The sequence below is a fragment of the Diceros bicornis genome, chromosome 9 (assembly GCF_020826845.1).
Source record: "Diceros bicornis minor isolate mBicDic1 chromosome 9, mDicBic1.mat.cur, whole genome shotgun sequence".
Classification (NCBI taxonomy): Eukaryota; Metazoa; Chordata; class Mammalia; order Perissodactyla; family Rhinocerotidae; genus Diceros; species Diceros bicornis.
This window is the reverse complement of record NC_080748.1, coordinates 85,324,204-85,338,082: the sequence shown is the minus strand read 5'-3', so window position 1 is coordinate 85,338,082 and position 13,879 is coordinate 85,324,204. Positions and strand designations below refer to the sequence as shown.

The following is a 13,879-nucleotide window of genomic DNA, read 5'->3' as shown; positions in this document are numbered from 1 at the left end:
AGATCTGTCACTTTCTTCCATCATACCCCTCATTAAGGCCACACTCCACCCTTTCACACTGACCTGCACAGCCAGGGAACTGCTTTTCAGACAGAAGGTAACATCCTTCAAGACATGGTCCCAGAAAGGGACACCTTTTTAAAACATCATTATGCTTACAATAATCCACCTCCCGGGAGTATGGCCTGCTCCAGGCGCCAGGGCTCCACGAGCGGCTGTGGGCCGTGGGCACGTCTTCCTCTAGGCCTTTCTCAGTTAATGGGGTGTCCTCTGGGACACCTAGGCCACATGGGAAAATAAGGAAGTGTGCACGTGAAACAAATTCCCAAAAAAGCACAGGGATATTAGTGAGGTTAAGAATTCTGAAGGCCAAGGAAAATCCTGTGCTTCTGATCCAAATGTAAATGTTACCCACGTTCTTATAAGGAAAAGTTAATGCATGTGCATTTTCTCTAAAACTAGAAAAGGATTCATCAAGATTCAGACGTGTGTACCACACGTGTAGAAAGCCAATGGCTTCACTTAATTTTCCCTGTGAGGAGAAGCAAACTGGTGGCGTCAGACAACTCAGCTGGCTCCTGTGTTTTCCCACTGTCTGCTCGGAGCCAGACCGTTGCTGACTGTGCTTTAGCCAGATCAAGAAGGCATCAGTTGTGGATCTGTCACATCCAGTTTGTAGTACCACATTTCCTCCAATGGATCAGCTAACGAGACAACAGGTTGGAATTTTTTTATGTGACAGCACTTCAGGAAGATTTAAGTCAATGTACATCTTTTCCATTATTTTTGCCTCTTCCAGGCAACCTATTTACATTATGTGTTTCCAATGTTAAAATGTTCAAAGAACATATGAAAAAGAATCACAGGGATGTCTACCTCGTAAGGAGGTGTCCTGCTGTCCCGCAGAGGCGCCGGGACGACCTGAACTCCACCCAGCCCGTCCGCGGGACTCCTCCATCAGCTCAGCCCGGCACTGGGCCCCTGAGCCCTAACCCCATGCCTCGAAAAACAGGAGAACAAAACTAACCAACTCTGCAGGGCTGTTCTGAGGATTAATGTAAAAATTAAATTTCATAAATATCTTTTACCAGATGAACTCATAAAGATAAAAGCCTTAAATTCCATTGTGTGACTTAACTAAATCTGAGGAGCTCAACCTGTGAGAACTGGTACAACCATCGCACATGCATGACACAGTTCTTATTTTTGCAAATACACTTAAAGCACACGAAGAATTTAACAATAGATTATAAAAATGTTAAGTTTGAGAATGTTACATTATAAACAAAATGTACTAACTGCTCAATTCCTGAAATGTGCCAACGTAAAAAAGGCCATTCATGGATTCGATGGTGAGCCAGGAGGCTTGTAAATGAAGCTTATTTATTAGCCTGCACAGAAATTCATTGGATGCTAACAATCTGCCTCATTTCAATATAACACATTTTTCTAAAATGACTGAAAAAAGTTTAGTCTTTCAATGAAACAATAAAGGAATATTCTCTAGTCAGGTTTATAATTCTCTAGTCAGGTTTATAAATAAGTTGGCTGTTCCTATAAGAACAAAGTTTTAGAAAGTAGACAGATTTAACAAGTTATCTCAAAAATCATCATACTATTTTTAGAGGTATCACAGCACATTTTCCCTGAATTATTTTGGTTGGAAAAACAATTTAACAGCAGAATTACCAAAAACTGTTCTATCACTTTATTTGAACCCTCTGAAAGGGGCTGGGACACAGATGAATGGGCTCATGATGGTTCCAGCATACTCAAGATCTGTGTTTCCCAAACTCTCTACAAAACAGAGTTCTGTGTTGCCGGGAGACACCAGTGTCCTGCAGCGTGTACTCCTGTACAGCGCTCAATGCGACAGCCACCTGGAGCTCCACGGGGCAGGTTAGCGTGCTGCGTTTTCAGTCAAAATACGCATTTGACTTCTGCATTTCCTAAATTTGTCTGAGTGCTGAAGGTTTTTTCAGCATCAATATTAACACTTTGCAGTTTTCTGGATAACAGCTGGAGGAGCACTAGACTAGCCTGTAATCCTGTCTGCCTCTAGAAATACATACACTCAAGTGCTGGCTGGTCTGTTGCTGCTGTTCAGTATGGGAGCGAATATAATGAAACGATAATTTACACTTAGCACCAATCCAGTATTTCTCAAACACGAGAACTCCAAGAACATGTCTGCAGATTCTTGAGATCCAGCCACCAACACCCCCTGACACACAATGACAGTTCCATACTGCCACCAGCAGGGGTTGCTCTGTGCCACGCAGCTGGGGACGGGAACAGGTGCTGGGACCCCCAGGGGACTCACGCAGAGGTGTGATCCAGAAGCTGGAGACACACTTAGAAACCCGTGCCCTAAAACAGTCCCAGATCCCCAGAGTTAGTACCCTGCTGCCCAGAACACTCACAGATCCCCAGAGAACCGTGGACCTTAGTTCGAGAAACACAGATTGATCCAACACTTTGATCTTATGGACAGATGACTTGCCCAGGCAGCAACAGAGTGGGGCTCAAACCCCAGGGCGCCATCTTGGTTGTTAGACCACCACCTCAGGGCCTGATCTGACGACACACGACTGTCAAATCCAGGCACGAGCACGGTCTGTGTGCATGCGCAAGTGAGTCAGCCTGTACTAAAAGCCTAAAAACAGTGTAGGTTTGTCAGAAAAGAACATCTGCCTATCTGCTCTAGTACATTTGTAGCAAAACTCACATGACTTCTTAAATTTGTAATCTTTCTAAAATCTGCACCTAATTATTCTCAACTGAAATTGAAATAACTTTCAGAATGAAGCAAAATATTACTCTTTAAAAAAATCTACTTAATAAAATCTCTCCAAAAGGCCACTTTGTTATTTATGGCTATGATAAGACTCGAATTCATTTTTCTCAAGAAAAGAAAACATGAGGCTTCTCTTCAAGAATGACTTGCGTCTGTTCATCATTTGCACCTTACCCTAGCCCACACGGGCAGAGGAGTTCTTATCCTTTCCTTTAAATTTGATTCTCCTAGTCAGCTGGGAATGTGCTTTATTGAACAAAAATTAAAAACTGAACTTAGTCTAAATAAAAAACTTTTAAAGTTGGGTTTTTTTCCACTTATGTACAAAAAAAAATGAGAATGCTTCTTTCTGAAGACTAACCTCCCAGTGATTGAAAACTTGTTTAAAAAAAATTGGAGCGAAACAGATGAAATAACAATGTACAAGGAGTGACCGTGTATCGTCTGGAACACATTTAATCTAAGAAAGTGCAAGCTTTTCTACCAAGGCAGACAGAAAGTATCTACTGCCCGGCCTTCCTCTGGAAGATGCTGTGTTCAGGGGAACAGTCAAATCATTAAAATGCAAACTATGCTACTCCCCTCCCCCCATGTAACAAATATTAAAAGCCACAGGCTAGCAAATGCAAAATTTATTTCAACTGTACATAACAGATGTCTTTTGTTGTTTTATAAAACAAACACTTCATTGCCATATGCAACCACAAACAATAATATGCATACTGTACAATACAATGCAACATTTAGGTGTACATCCAACGAGTCTTCAAATGGCAGTCGCCCACTAACAACGGCTTTCCCATTCACAGATCAAAAGCACAACAGAGAGATTTTTTTTCAAGGTCTTATACCACTATATACACGTTACTGTGTTTTGGCAATTTTATGCAAAACACATAATATAGCTTATATACTTGTGGTAAGTGTTAATTCAATGGGAACACCATTTAGGCCATTTGCAAAGGGCCAGGTAATGACTTAAACCTACCTTCTAGTTCAGATTCTTCATCCTTTCGTCATAATACTAACTGTACACGTAGATATTACAGAATTGCATGAACATAAGATACTATTTCAGCATGACTTAGGACACCATATCACTACTGCCACACAAGAACTGTTTCCAGGCCTGTGGCACTAACACTTCCAACCAGTTCACAAGAGCTAATGGTGGCAGACATTCAAAACAAATCCAAACAAACAAAAAGCCAGCTTGTTATACTGCAGTGACCTTAGCATCAACAAAAATCATCGTCAAAATGGCTTTAACTGGTACAAAAAGGAATGATGGGAAAGTGTCCAAACTTTGGTGTATAGAAAATGAAAACGCCTCATTAAGACAATCCAAGTGCAGCAGCTGCATGTCAACACTGTGGTACATACAGCACAGCACACAGGCAACCCAGGTCCCCTGCGGCGCGGTAGAGGCACAGAGCCAGCGCACCAGTGGCTGTCGTCCCAAAGCACACAAAAGATGTCCTACTATTAATACCAGAAAAGGTGACTGCTCTGTGTGATATAACACAAAATTGCTTCTAAATGCACTGCATGATATTAAGTGTATGAACTTCCTAGTTACCACATTTTTCAAAAAATCCCATTTGCTATTTGGCTGAACATACATAAAGCCCGTCTCTACCGTGGGTTAATAGTGGGCTCTGACTAACTGCACAAGATTGCTCCTCAGCTTTCTTCTTTATTCTAATAACATACATAAAAAGAGGAAGTCTCCAGAGGGCATCAGCAGTTCAGCAGCTACTTGGGAAAAGACAGATATTTGGAATTCTCGGTTTTCCTAACGACCTCACTGCATGCAGTCCTGAAGCTACTGCTGGCAGTTCCCTAGCACCTGTGGGCTTGGGAGCTCCCAGGAAGCAAGAGCGTCAGGCATCAGAGTCGTGTCTGAGCCAACGCGATCAGAACACTGAATACATGGGTTTGGCGAAGGAGGGGTGGTGGGAGCAGAGAGAAATCGCAGCCAGCTGGAATTACAGCCACCCTGAAGAAAGGAGAAGATGTTATTCCCAATTTATGATGGCGTCTTGTTTTCTGAAGCTGGTTTTAATGAATAATACTTAAAACACAACCGTAAGGTTCCATTTTAACACCCAACACTGCATGCGTGGGAGAGAACACAGCTCTTCCTCTCTAGCAATGACCAGATGTGATCTGGATGCTACAACTGAATGCAACACATCACATTCAGTTCTTTCTGAAGCAGAAATTAGTCTGAGTGAGGGCAGTGAAATCTCCTTACAACAAATCCAAGGAAAGTCGGGGAGGTCCCCCAAAATCTGAGACTTTCTTACAAGTGAGTTACACGGCACCTTAATAAGTCTTCACTGGACTCGGATATCCTCGTCATAATCCAGGATGAGGGTGACATTCGATGGGGTTGCTGTAAGTGGATCTCACTGCAGCTGGCTGCTGAAAACAGACCACGTGTCCGTCACTGGCAGCGTAAGGACAGACGTCGGGGTGCGGCCAGGCTGTGACTGAAGCCGAAGCTCCCGCCCTCTTGGGTATGCCACATGCCTCTCTCAACGGAGTCTACCCTGTACGTTCAGAGGCTGAAGGCTGCAGACTTCGGACTGGAAACCTTCAGTAGGGGTACAGGCTTGCTAAGTGCCATTTAAGAGAAATTACTCCAATGAAGGAAAGTTTGGTGTGATGATGTGTGTGTTTGAGCTCTGACTGTAACCTGGCCTTTCCAAGGCCAAGTGGAAGAGGACTTCCACCCCACGGGCAAATGGGGGGCACGGAGACGGCCATGTGTGGTAAGTGACAAGCACAGAGCCGTGGGGGAACGGACAAGCTCTTCTGTGCTCCTGCCAAGGCCCGGAGCCCATGCCAGCCACACCAACACAGGGCTCCTCTCGGTGCCCTGAGAAGTCCTCAGAACACGCTGTCTGAACTGGACTCACAGTACTTCTGTGGCACATTTCCTTCTTCTGATCTCTCCGCAACTACCTGACTAGCGTGTCCATTGTACATACAAACTTGAGATCCCTAAATATAAGGCCAGAGTCTCCTCCACATTGCTGGCACTCAGATCACAAACCTGTATGGTTTCAGTATAAAATTTCGAAGTGTACATACAGCTGTATTCAAAAAGAAATGAGACAGTTGCTACACTGAGAATAAAAAACCAAACCATTGGGAGCTATAAAACCACCACTACCCATTAAGAAAGAGCCTTCAGGTATAGGCTGTGTGAACATACCATCTCCTTCAACAGTCAGTAACTTGAATGGATACTCAAATTGGCAATTAAGCCCCACAAAGTACAATGGGAAATATCAGAAACGCTCTCAAAAGTTGTTAAAATATCACATAAAAGAGACAAGGAACAGCAAGAAAACATCTAAGAAAAGCAGGCTGCGATACAACAAGCATTTGTTAAGAAAAGCTCAGAAGCGCATTAGTTCTGGTGAGAGATATATGAGCAACAGCTCTTACGAGATGTAGAACCCATTCTGTAACTATGGGCTGTCCATATACTGTCATAGTCAGAGTCTTCCGAGAGGTCTGAAGGCTCCAAACGAGAAAGGCTACTGCGACGACCCAAGGAGTCTAGACTTGATTGGTCATCATCAGCCAAGACGTGATTATGCATCAGGTCAGTGCCTTGCCATGCTAAGACGGGGGAGGGGACAGGTGTGACAGGCAAAGGTGGGAGGAGCAGGAAGACGGACAGGAAGAGCCACAACCAAAAACATGAAAACAAAAGCAAAAGGTGATGGGAAGAGAAGGAAAAGAGAAAATATTGTTAAAAAATGGCAACAAGTTCATTTCTGCTTATTTATGGCTGGGTTTTAATAACAAACTTAACACAACCCTTAGAATAAAACTAGATCAATTATTATTTAAATAAACCTAAATCACATATCGTTTCCAAATTGTTCTTTTTTAAAGATATTGCTATTAAGTCCTCACTTAAGAAATCTTTTACAAATTAAGCCCGTGACCACAGATGGTTCTATAGACAATTGACAAGTAACCAATTCTATTCCACATTCTATTAACAAATGGTCTCATTTAGGATATTATCTGTAAAAGGAACCATTTACATGGTTAATTAAAAATTGTTTCCTATTCATTAAGTGGATATACTGAATGCAAAATATTTCCAAAGGTTTTTTGACTTACTTTGTCAGCTATCTCTTTGCCAGACTATAAGTCACCAGAAGTCACCTTACAAAGGGAGTCTAAACTTACCTTATCAGACTATTACCATTATAAAAATGTCAGAGTGGAGACAGGGAGTACTCCCCCACCCCGGCCCCCCACCACCCACGGAGTGCAGCACATCTCCAATCCTCAGAGTGCTCACCAGAGCTCAGCCAGCAGGAACAGATCAAGTGGGAAGCCATGTCTGTGCAAACATTATCAACCCTGAGGCAGACCCTTCACTGGCAGGAAGAGAGACGTGAACTGGTAATGCCACTGCGTTAAAAGAATGATGGAAGCGGGCACAAACGGGAGAACAGAAATAAGCCCTGGAGTGGCTGGAGCCGTGAGCAACGACACTGGCCAGGCGGCTGAGAGTGAGACATGCAGGCTGGCACAGGCCGGGGACAGAGGTGCTGGAAGGACACGCTCGTGGGAACCCAGGGCCCTCCTGACAGGGAAGGGCACACCACAGCCACCACTGGCTCCATCCTGTTCCTGCTTCCAATCAAAGTCAAATCCATTCCCAAAGCATAACCAGAACAAGCAGTGGACTAGTTTGGATTTCTTCAACAAAATCCCTACAGTCTAGGAAGGCCATTACTTCCTTGAGAGAGAACTCAATACCAAAGCTTCTTGGCATCCAAATGTATGCCGAACAGAGCTGAATTTTAGATAAGATATATCATCCTAACTGTTGTTACTGAGCATCTGACATGAAAAGAGCTCCTTTCACTATGACCCCATCTCCAAAGGTCTTAAACACACTCTATTTCCAGCGTAAGGGAGCAACTCTCCAGCCTACCTGCTCCTCAGACTGTTAGGTTCAAGGCCACAGACTGTACATATACATACAAGGCCCCAGAGTGGTTAGCCCATAATACCAGTTAAAACAAAAATCAGTGTATTGTCCACACTTTTCTTGCACAACAGACGTGGAGATACATCATACAGGCCACGTGATAAGAAAAGATCTGCACAAACTTGGGGCCACAGGCACATCACTGGGCCCCATCTCTCAGATCAAGAAATGCATTCGCACAAAAACACACACAAAGCTCATATTACCTGGTCTTTGCACCTGAGACTACCAGGTTAAAATTTTATTTCAAGTAACTGAAGTTGAGTAAGTCTAAAAAATCTCAAACTCAACCCCCAAAAACTATGGCCACATTTTATAGCCTATTACTTAAAACATAATCTCTTATCAAATATATGAAACTGTAATACCTTAACTGATAATCACCTGTATTTACAAATTACTGCCTGATTGTACGCCTACTCACGCCACATTCAGTCCATACAAAAAGACAAATGCATTAATGTCATAGGTGAACTGTGTAAAATATTGGCCATAAGGAAGTTTGCAGATCATCTGCAGAGCCCTCGCTTCATAGCTGTTGTCATCTCTAACAAAAACTACAGCAGCTGAAAACTCCTTTCTCACCTTTTCTTCTCTCTCAGCACTGCTTTACAACAGGACATGCACTGATTCGAACCACCATATGCAGGTGGTGAAAATGAAGGTGGGCTAAGCGACTGGCCAAGAGTCAGAGTAGAGGGGGAACAAAAACACACAACCTAACAGAAACCAGCTATAGACCACCCAATTCGCAAAAAAACAAAACAAAACCTCCAACACCACCTGAGAAACAACAGTGCAGAAGGAGCCCTGTGGTGCCTGCAGCCCCAGCACCAGCAAGGGACCCTCGGCCCCTTCTGAACAAACCACAGGCACTACCATCCTGCCGCCACCAGGCTGCCCTCTGCTCTCGAATGCGGGGCAAGCTAAAAAAGAGCCCACCTTTTTATAAAAGTTCACACAGTCGATCAAGCTTTTCTCACTTAAAACACTACACATAAGACACAAGTAAATTCAGTGTTACTGAAATCTACCAAATAAATTAGTTGCTGTCTACTTCCAAAAATTTTAAAATGCAATCACTAAAAAAAAAAGCTAAAAGAAACCTTGTTCTAGGTTTATATTTTTGACAACAATTCTAAGCTAAAAAAAAAAAAAACCAAAAACCCACTACCATACCAATAGTTTAAATAGCTTGAATAAATGAATCTTCCACTATCCTCTACACGTATCTTCTCTAAGCAAAAGAAGGTTTTATAAATTCTACCTGTGCCTTATACGTAAAGGTTTCCCAGTGGAACCTTCTCTAGAACATCTCTATTTTATGACAGCTCAGACCCTTTTCAGTGTTTAGGGATGCCAGGCTCAAGCTGTTCCACACCTGGCTGGGCCACCGGGCCTCACTCACTGAGGACCGGGAAGGCACACTGACGAGCCGGCCCAGGGCACAACAGCACAGTTTCCTTCAGATTGTGACTGTCAACTAAATGAACCACCACAATCCCCAGGACATCACTGTGAAACTTACTTGAATTGAGTGTTTGCCGTGTTTTGGCGCTTGTGCAATAAGCTTCGATGACTTTCAGAATCTGCGCGTCTTCTTCCAAGGCAGCTGTGCCTGTCAAGAGACACACAGCACGTCACGATCGAGCTAAAAATATGAGTACAACACGTCACCATCTAAAACTAAGTAGATGAATGCCAAGTCATCAACTCAACCAAAAATGATGACAAGACAATTTCCTTGTCAGACAACTATTTTCCAATATTTACAGAATAGTTATATTCAAAAGGATTTTTAGTTTTTTAGAAGTATTTTTATCTACAACATATCTGGTAAAGGGTTAATACCCTAAATATATAAAAGTCATCTTACTATCCATAACAAAAACAGCATCCCCCATTCTGAAACTGAGAAAAGGGCGAGAACTAGGAAAAAGCAACTCATACAAGAAGATAACAGTAAGAAAAGGAGTGAAAATTAAAGTACTGGGTTTTCACACAGCAGCCTGACAAAACTAAACAAGCCTGACAATTCTGTGTTGACGTGGACCACGGGAAGGAAAACCCTTCCCTCCATCCACAGCTGGGGGGGATGAACATGGACACAACCCTCCGAATAGGCGACTTGATCATATTTATTGAAGGCTTTAAAAAGCGCATTTCCTCTGATTCACGAATTCCTACTAAAGATTTAATCTAAGAAATGCATAAAGCACAACCTGGAGCTCTTCCTTCAACTATGGATTATTCCAGACACTGGCTTCATCGATACTCAGAGATCACAGGCACGGAGAATCTTCCAGACTAAGGATTAGTACTGGGCACAGAGCCTCACACCCCAGGGTACTTCACACGCTATATGGTTAGACTCTTTCTCTGTTTTTCTAGACTTTCTGTATTTTCTAAGATATTACTTGGATACATATTCTAATAAAAAAGTGGAAAGAATGGAAGGCTGAAATATTTACAAGCTGTATAATAAAGCCTCAACATCATTTTAGGGTAGTAAGATAGACATCTGTGAGGCAAGCCAAACATTCCCCACTAAAAAATACACTTCAGCACCAACAGTTTAAGAGCTACTGAGAAACTGACCTTTTCACTAATTTCACTAACTGGGACTAATCATTTAACAGGTTTCCCATAATTAGCTCCTCCTTCAGGAGTAACAAAGGTAACGTTTAACTAGTCTGATTTCAGGACAGTTGCCAGGTAACTCCCATGGGCAGGCCATTCCCTCTGTATCAACAGGAAAATAGCCTTTATGAGAGAAGTCACCTGTCCAAGTGATGTAACCAGATGGCTCTTCTCAGACACAGGGTAAGTACACTCCCACATCCAAAGCACAGAGGAAGCAGTACAACGCCAGAGAGGGCGCTGGCTCCCGGGGATGCAGTGTTAAGCAGCCATCACTGGGCTACGGTTCATCACAGAGGTTAGAGAAGGTAAACTAACGAGAGGACAGCACACATCTTCTGTGAGGCACAGACTGTTCCACGAACTAGAAACATTTCCAAGATTCTGAATGTAACGGAGGTTAAAATAACTCAGGAAATTACAGCGTAACTCAGGAAATTACAGTCAAGTGTACTAAGCACTGGCTACACATAGGCACCAGTTACACAGAGGTCACGCAGGTTAAGTTTCTACTCCCACCCACATAAAACCCTTGGTTTTCTTTTTACCTTCCAGACCCTCCCTCAAGGTCTCCTCTGCCAGCTGCTCATCTCCTAAGACTCGGGCCCTATCTTTCTCTTCTTCTCTGTCTATTCAATCTCATGGCTTGAGAAATCATCGGAGCATGGAGAACAACTCTGGGCTTCTCCCCACCGGCCCAGACCTGCCCTGGGCTCAGAGTCCTGTAACTCTGCCCCATCACAGTACCTGTAACTTATCCTCAGAAGCACAGGTCGAAAGCCCCACTTCTCACACACCCCCACGTCCAATCCAACAGCACAGCCTGTGGGCCTGCACGTCCCAATCTCAGCACTACTGACATTTGGGGTCAGATAATCCTTTGCTGTGGAGCTGTCCTGTGTGCTGTAGGGTGTTTAGCAAAGTCACCCCCAGTTGAGAAACACTGTTGTAGGGTCCATCTTCAAAGAAATCTGAGGTCTGTCCATGTTTCACCTCTACGTTGTCATCTGGCCCAGGCCACCATCACGTCATCCTCACCTGGATTTCTGCACAGCTGCCTCCCTGTTCCCACCTCTGCCCTGTCTGTCCTCAACACAGTGATCACTGGTCTGATTAAAACCCAAGTCCCATCAAGTCCTCTGTTCACACCTGGACTGTGGCTGCCTGTTCCCTCAAAGAACCTTTCTTCTCTCCCTACCTCTCCATGGCCCCCCACCACTCGAGCCCCAGGGGCTTGGTGCTGTCATCTCTTGAATACACCAGGGGGTTCCTGCCTCAGGGGCTCTGGAGCCAGTGCCTGGAAAAGCTCTCCCCCAGACATCTGCTTGGCTAGCTTCCTCAACCCCTGCAAGTTGCCATTCAAACAGATGCTTTCCCAACCACCCTGTTTAAAACGGCCCCACCACATCTCCCTCCCCTGCACGTCACACCAACACACCCTGTCATCTGCCTATCTAGTCCCCCATCTGCATCTTTCTAAAATGTAGCTCCACGGGGACAGGGGTTTCCACTGTTTACTGTTGCATACCCGGCACACAGAAGCAGTGAATAAAGACTTGTCAAGGGAATAGCCCCTCATCTGTAGCCTGTCCCAGTGTACAGCACAGTGCCTTCGCATAGAAGGCACTCAACAAACGCTTGTCGAATGAGGGGATCCACCAAACACCCCGTTCACAGCTGGGAAGGGTGGGGCAGGCATTCAATTCCAGGTCTGAGCCCCTCACTGAGTGCACGGCCTAATCACCCGTTTCATGAGGTGTCCTGGGAGCATGGCACGGCTCTGCACGCTCACAACCTGAGGAAGATGACTGTCAGGATGGCAAAATACACGGTGCCCCAGCAGTGTACACCAGGCGAGGGGCGAGGAGAGAGCTCCTGTTCATGGAACAGCCTCCAGGCCCGTGTCTGCCTTTGCTTCTCCCAGCTTATTATCACCCCCATGCTACGGGACACGCGGTGGAGCATGCCCAAGTGCAGCTGCCTGTGCTCCAGGATCATGCATGGCTGCTGCAACAAGCTGCCCCTTCCTCACAGTGACGTTGGCCACACTCATATTCTGACTGTAAATGTTTCCCCCATAAGCCGCCTTCTGGAAATGATCCCTGAAAGATCCCAAATGGGTACGGTGAAAAAGAGGAGCAATGCTCCAGAAGTCAGGAAGAGCTGTGACAGATCTCGGGAGAATGGGGACAGAGAGAAGGGAGGCATGGCCCTTACAGACACATCTCACAACTTCTCCGAGGCTCCCACCAGGCTGGGCCGTCCCCCTATCAAGGCTCTCCTGTAGTGCCAGACAGCCCCACAGCCATCTGTTCACATGGAACCCTTCCTGCCTGCCGTACTGGGAAATGGGCTCGACACTGGAAAGAAGGGGGTGAGCGTGTGTGTGCATGTGTGTGTGCTGATTCCCTCCCATCACTTGCTTCTAGAAATAGCTCTACTTATTCACACACCATCAACTGAGCATCTCCTGTGTGCGAGGTGCACCTTGTGAGAGGCTGTCTGAGAACCCGGAGCTAAATTCCATGCTGCCTGTGGTGTTTCTCAAGCATACACTCAGGTGTAACAGACAAGTCAGTTCGATGGAAAACAGAGACCTACAGCAACAGACCAGCGTGGGGTGCAATCCTGACACGTGGAAACCACCAGGCAAAGGGGGACGGGAAGAGCAGGTATCAACACAGAGGCCGGGAGACAGCAAACAGTTTCATCGAGGGGAAAATCACGCGTGTGCTTCATCATTGGTGCTAGGTAGTTCTGACTGTGGGTGTCAACACTGAAACGGCCTGTGGCTATCGCTGCTAAAACAATTTCCTTCAGAAATGACACTAAGGCTCAGACCCCAACTTCTGTTTGAAGTCTCTGGAAAGCCACCAGCTGTCTCTCCATCCCACGAATACTGTCCCTGTGCGAGATGGACCGTGTCCTCATCCACACGCCACACGTACTCACTTTTCCTCAGCGCAAACTCTTCGTCCGAAGGCTTCCGCTCAGGTTTGCGCTTAGGGAGCAGCTTTTTCATGGTCTTGGGACTCTTACTGAGATCCTAGGGAAAGCAAAAGGGGAACTAATGCTGACAAACTCCAAAGGCAGGAATTTTTACGGGCATATCAGTAAGGGTACGCTGTGAAAGTGTGAAGCAGTGAAGTACTGCAGCCACTCACTGTTAAGAGCTCCCTACTTCTCTCATATTTTGACTTTTCTTTGCCAGCTGCTGGGCATCAATTTAAAACCAAGAGGGCACTGACTTGGATACAAACCCTCACATTACTTGACTCCGTCAGCACTGTGACAACACACAGGAGAGGTGCTGTGGACCTGCGGCAGGCCGGCAGTGTCTGCAGGGGAAGCAAGCACAGCCGGGCGGGCATGCACACGGGTCCACACGTGCTGCGAATTCTGGAGCAGAC

The 13,879-nt window shown here is 45.2% G+C and overlaps 1 protein-coding gene across 8 annotated transcripts in view; it reads right to left on the bottom strand.

Annotated features, from left to right (window-relative positions):
- The window catches only part of ARHGEF7 (Rho guanine nucleotide exchange factor 7), a 148,028-nt gene that overhangs the window by 4,449 nt on the left and 129,700 nt on the right, over positions 1–13,879 (bottom strand). For 6 of the 8 annotated variants that reach the window (XM_058548496.1, XM_058548499.1, XM_058548494.1 and 3 more), the window contains 2 exons: positions 13,422–13,515; positions 9,358–9,447 (listed from right to left, as the gene is read on the bottom strand). In XM_058548496.1, coding sequence (XP_058404479.1) covers positions 9,358–9,447; positions 13,422–13,515 — 184 coding nt within the window. Of the gene's footprint in view, positions 1–3,138; positions 6,434–9,357; positions 9,448–13,421; positions 13,516–13,879 lie in introns of those variants that run through there. The other 2 variants (XM_058548502.1, XM_058548498.1) reach the window with 2 other exon arrangements.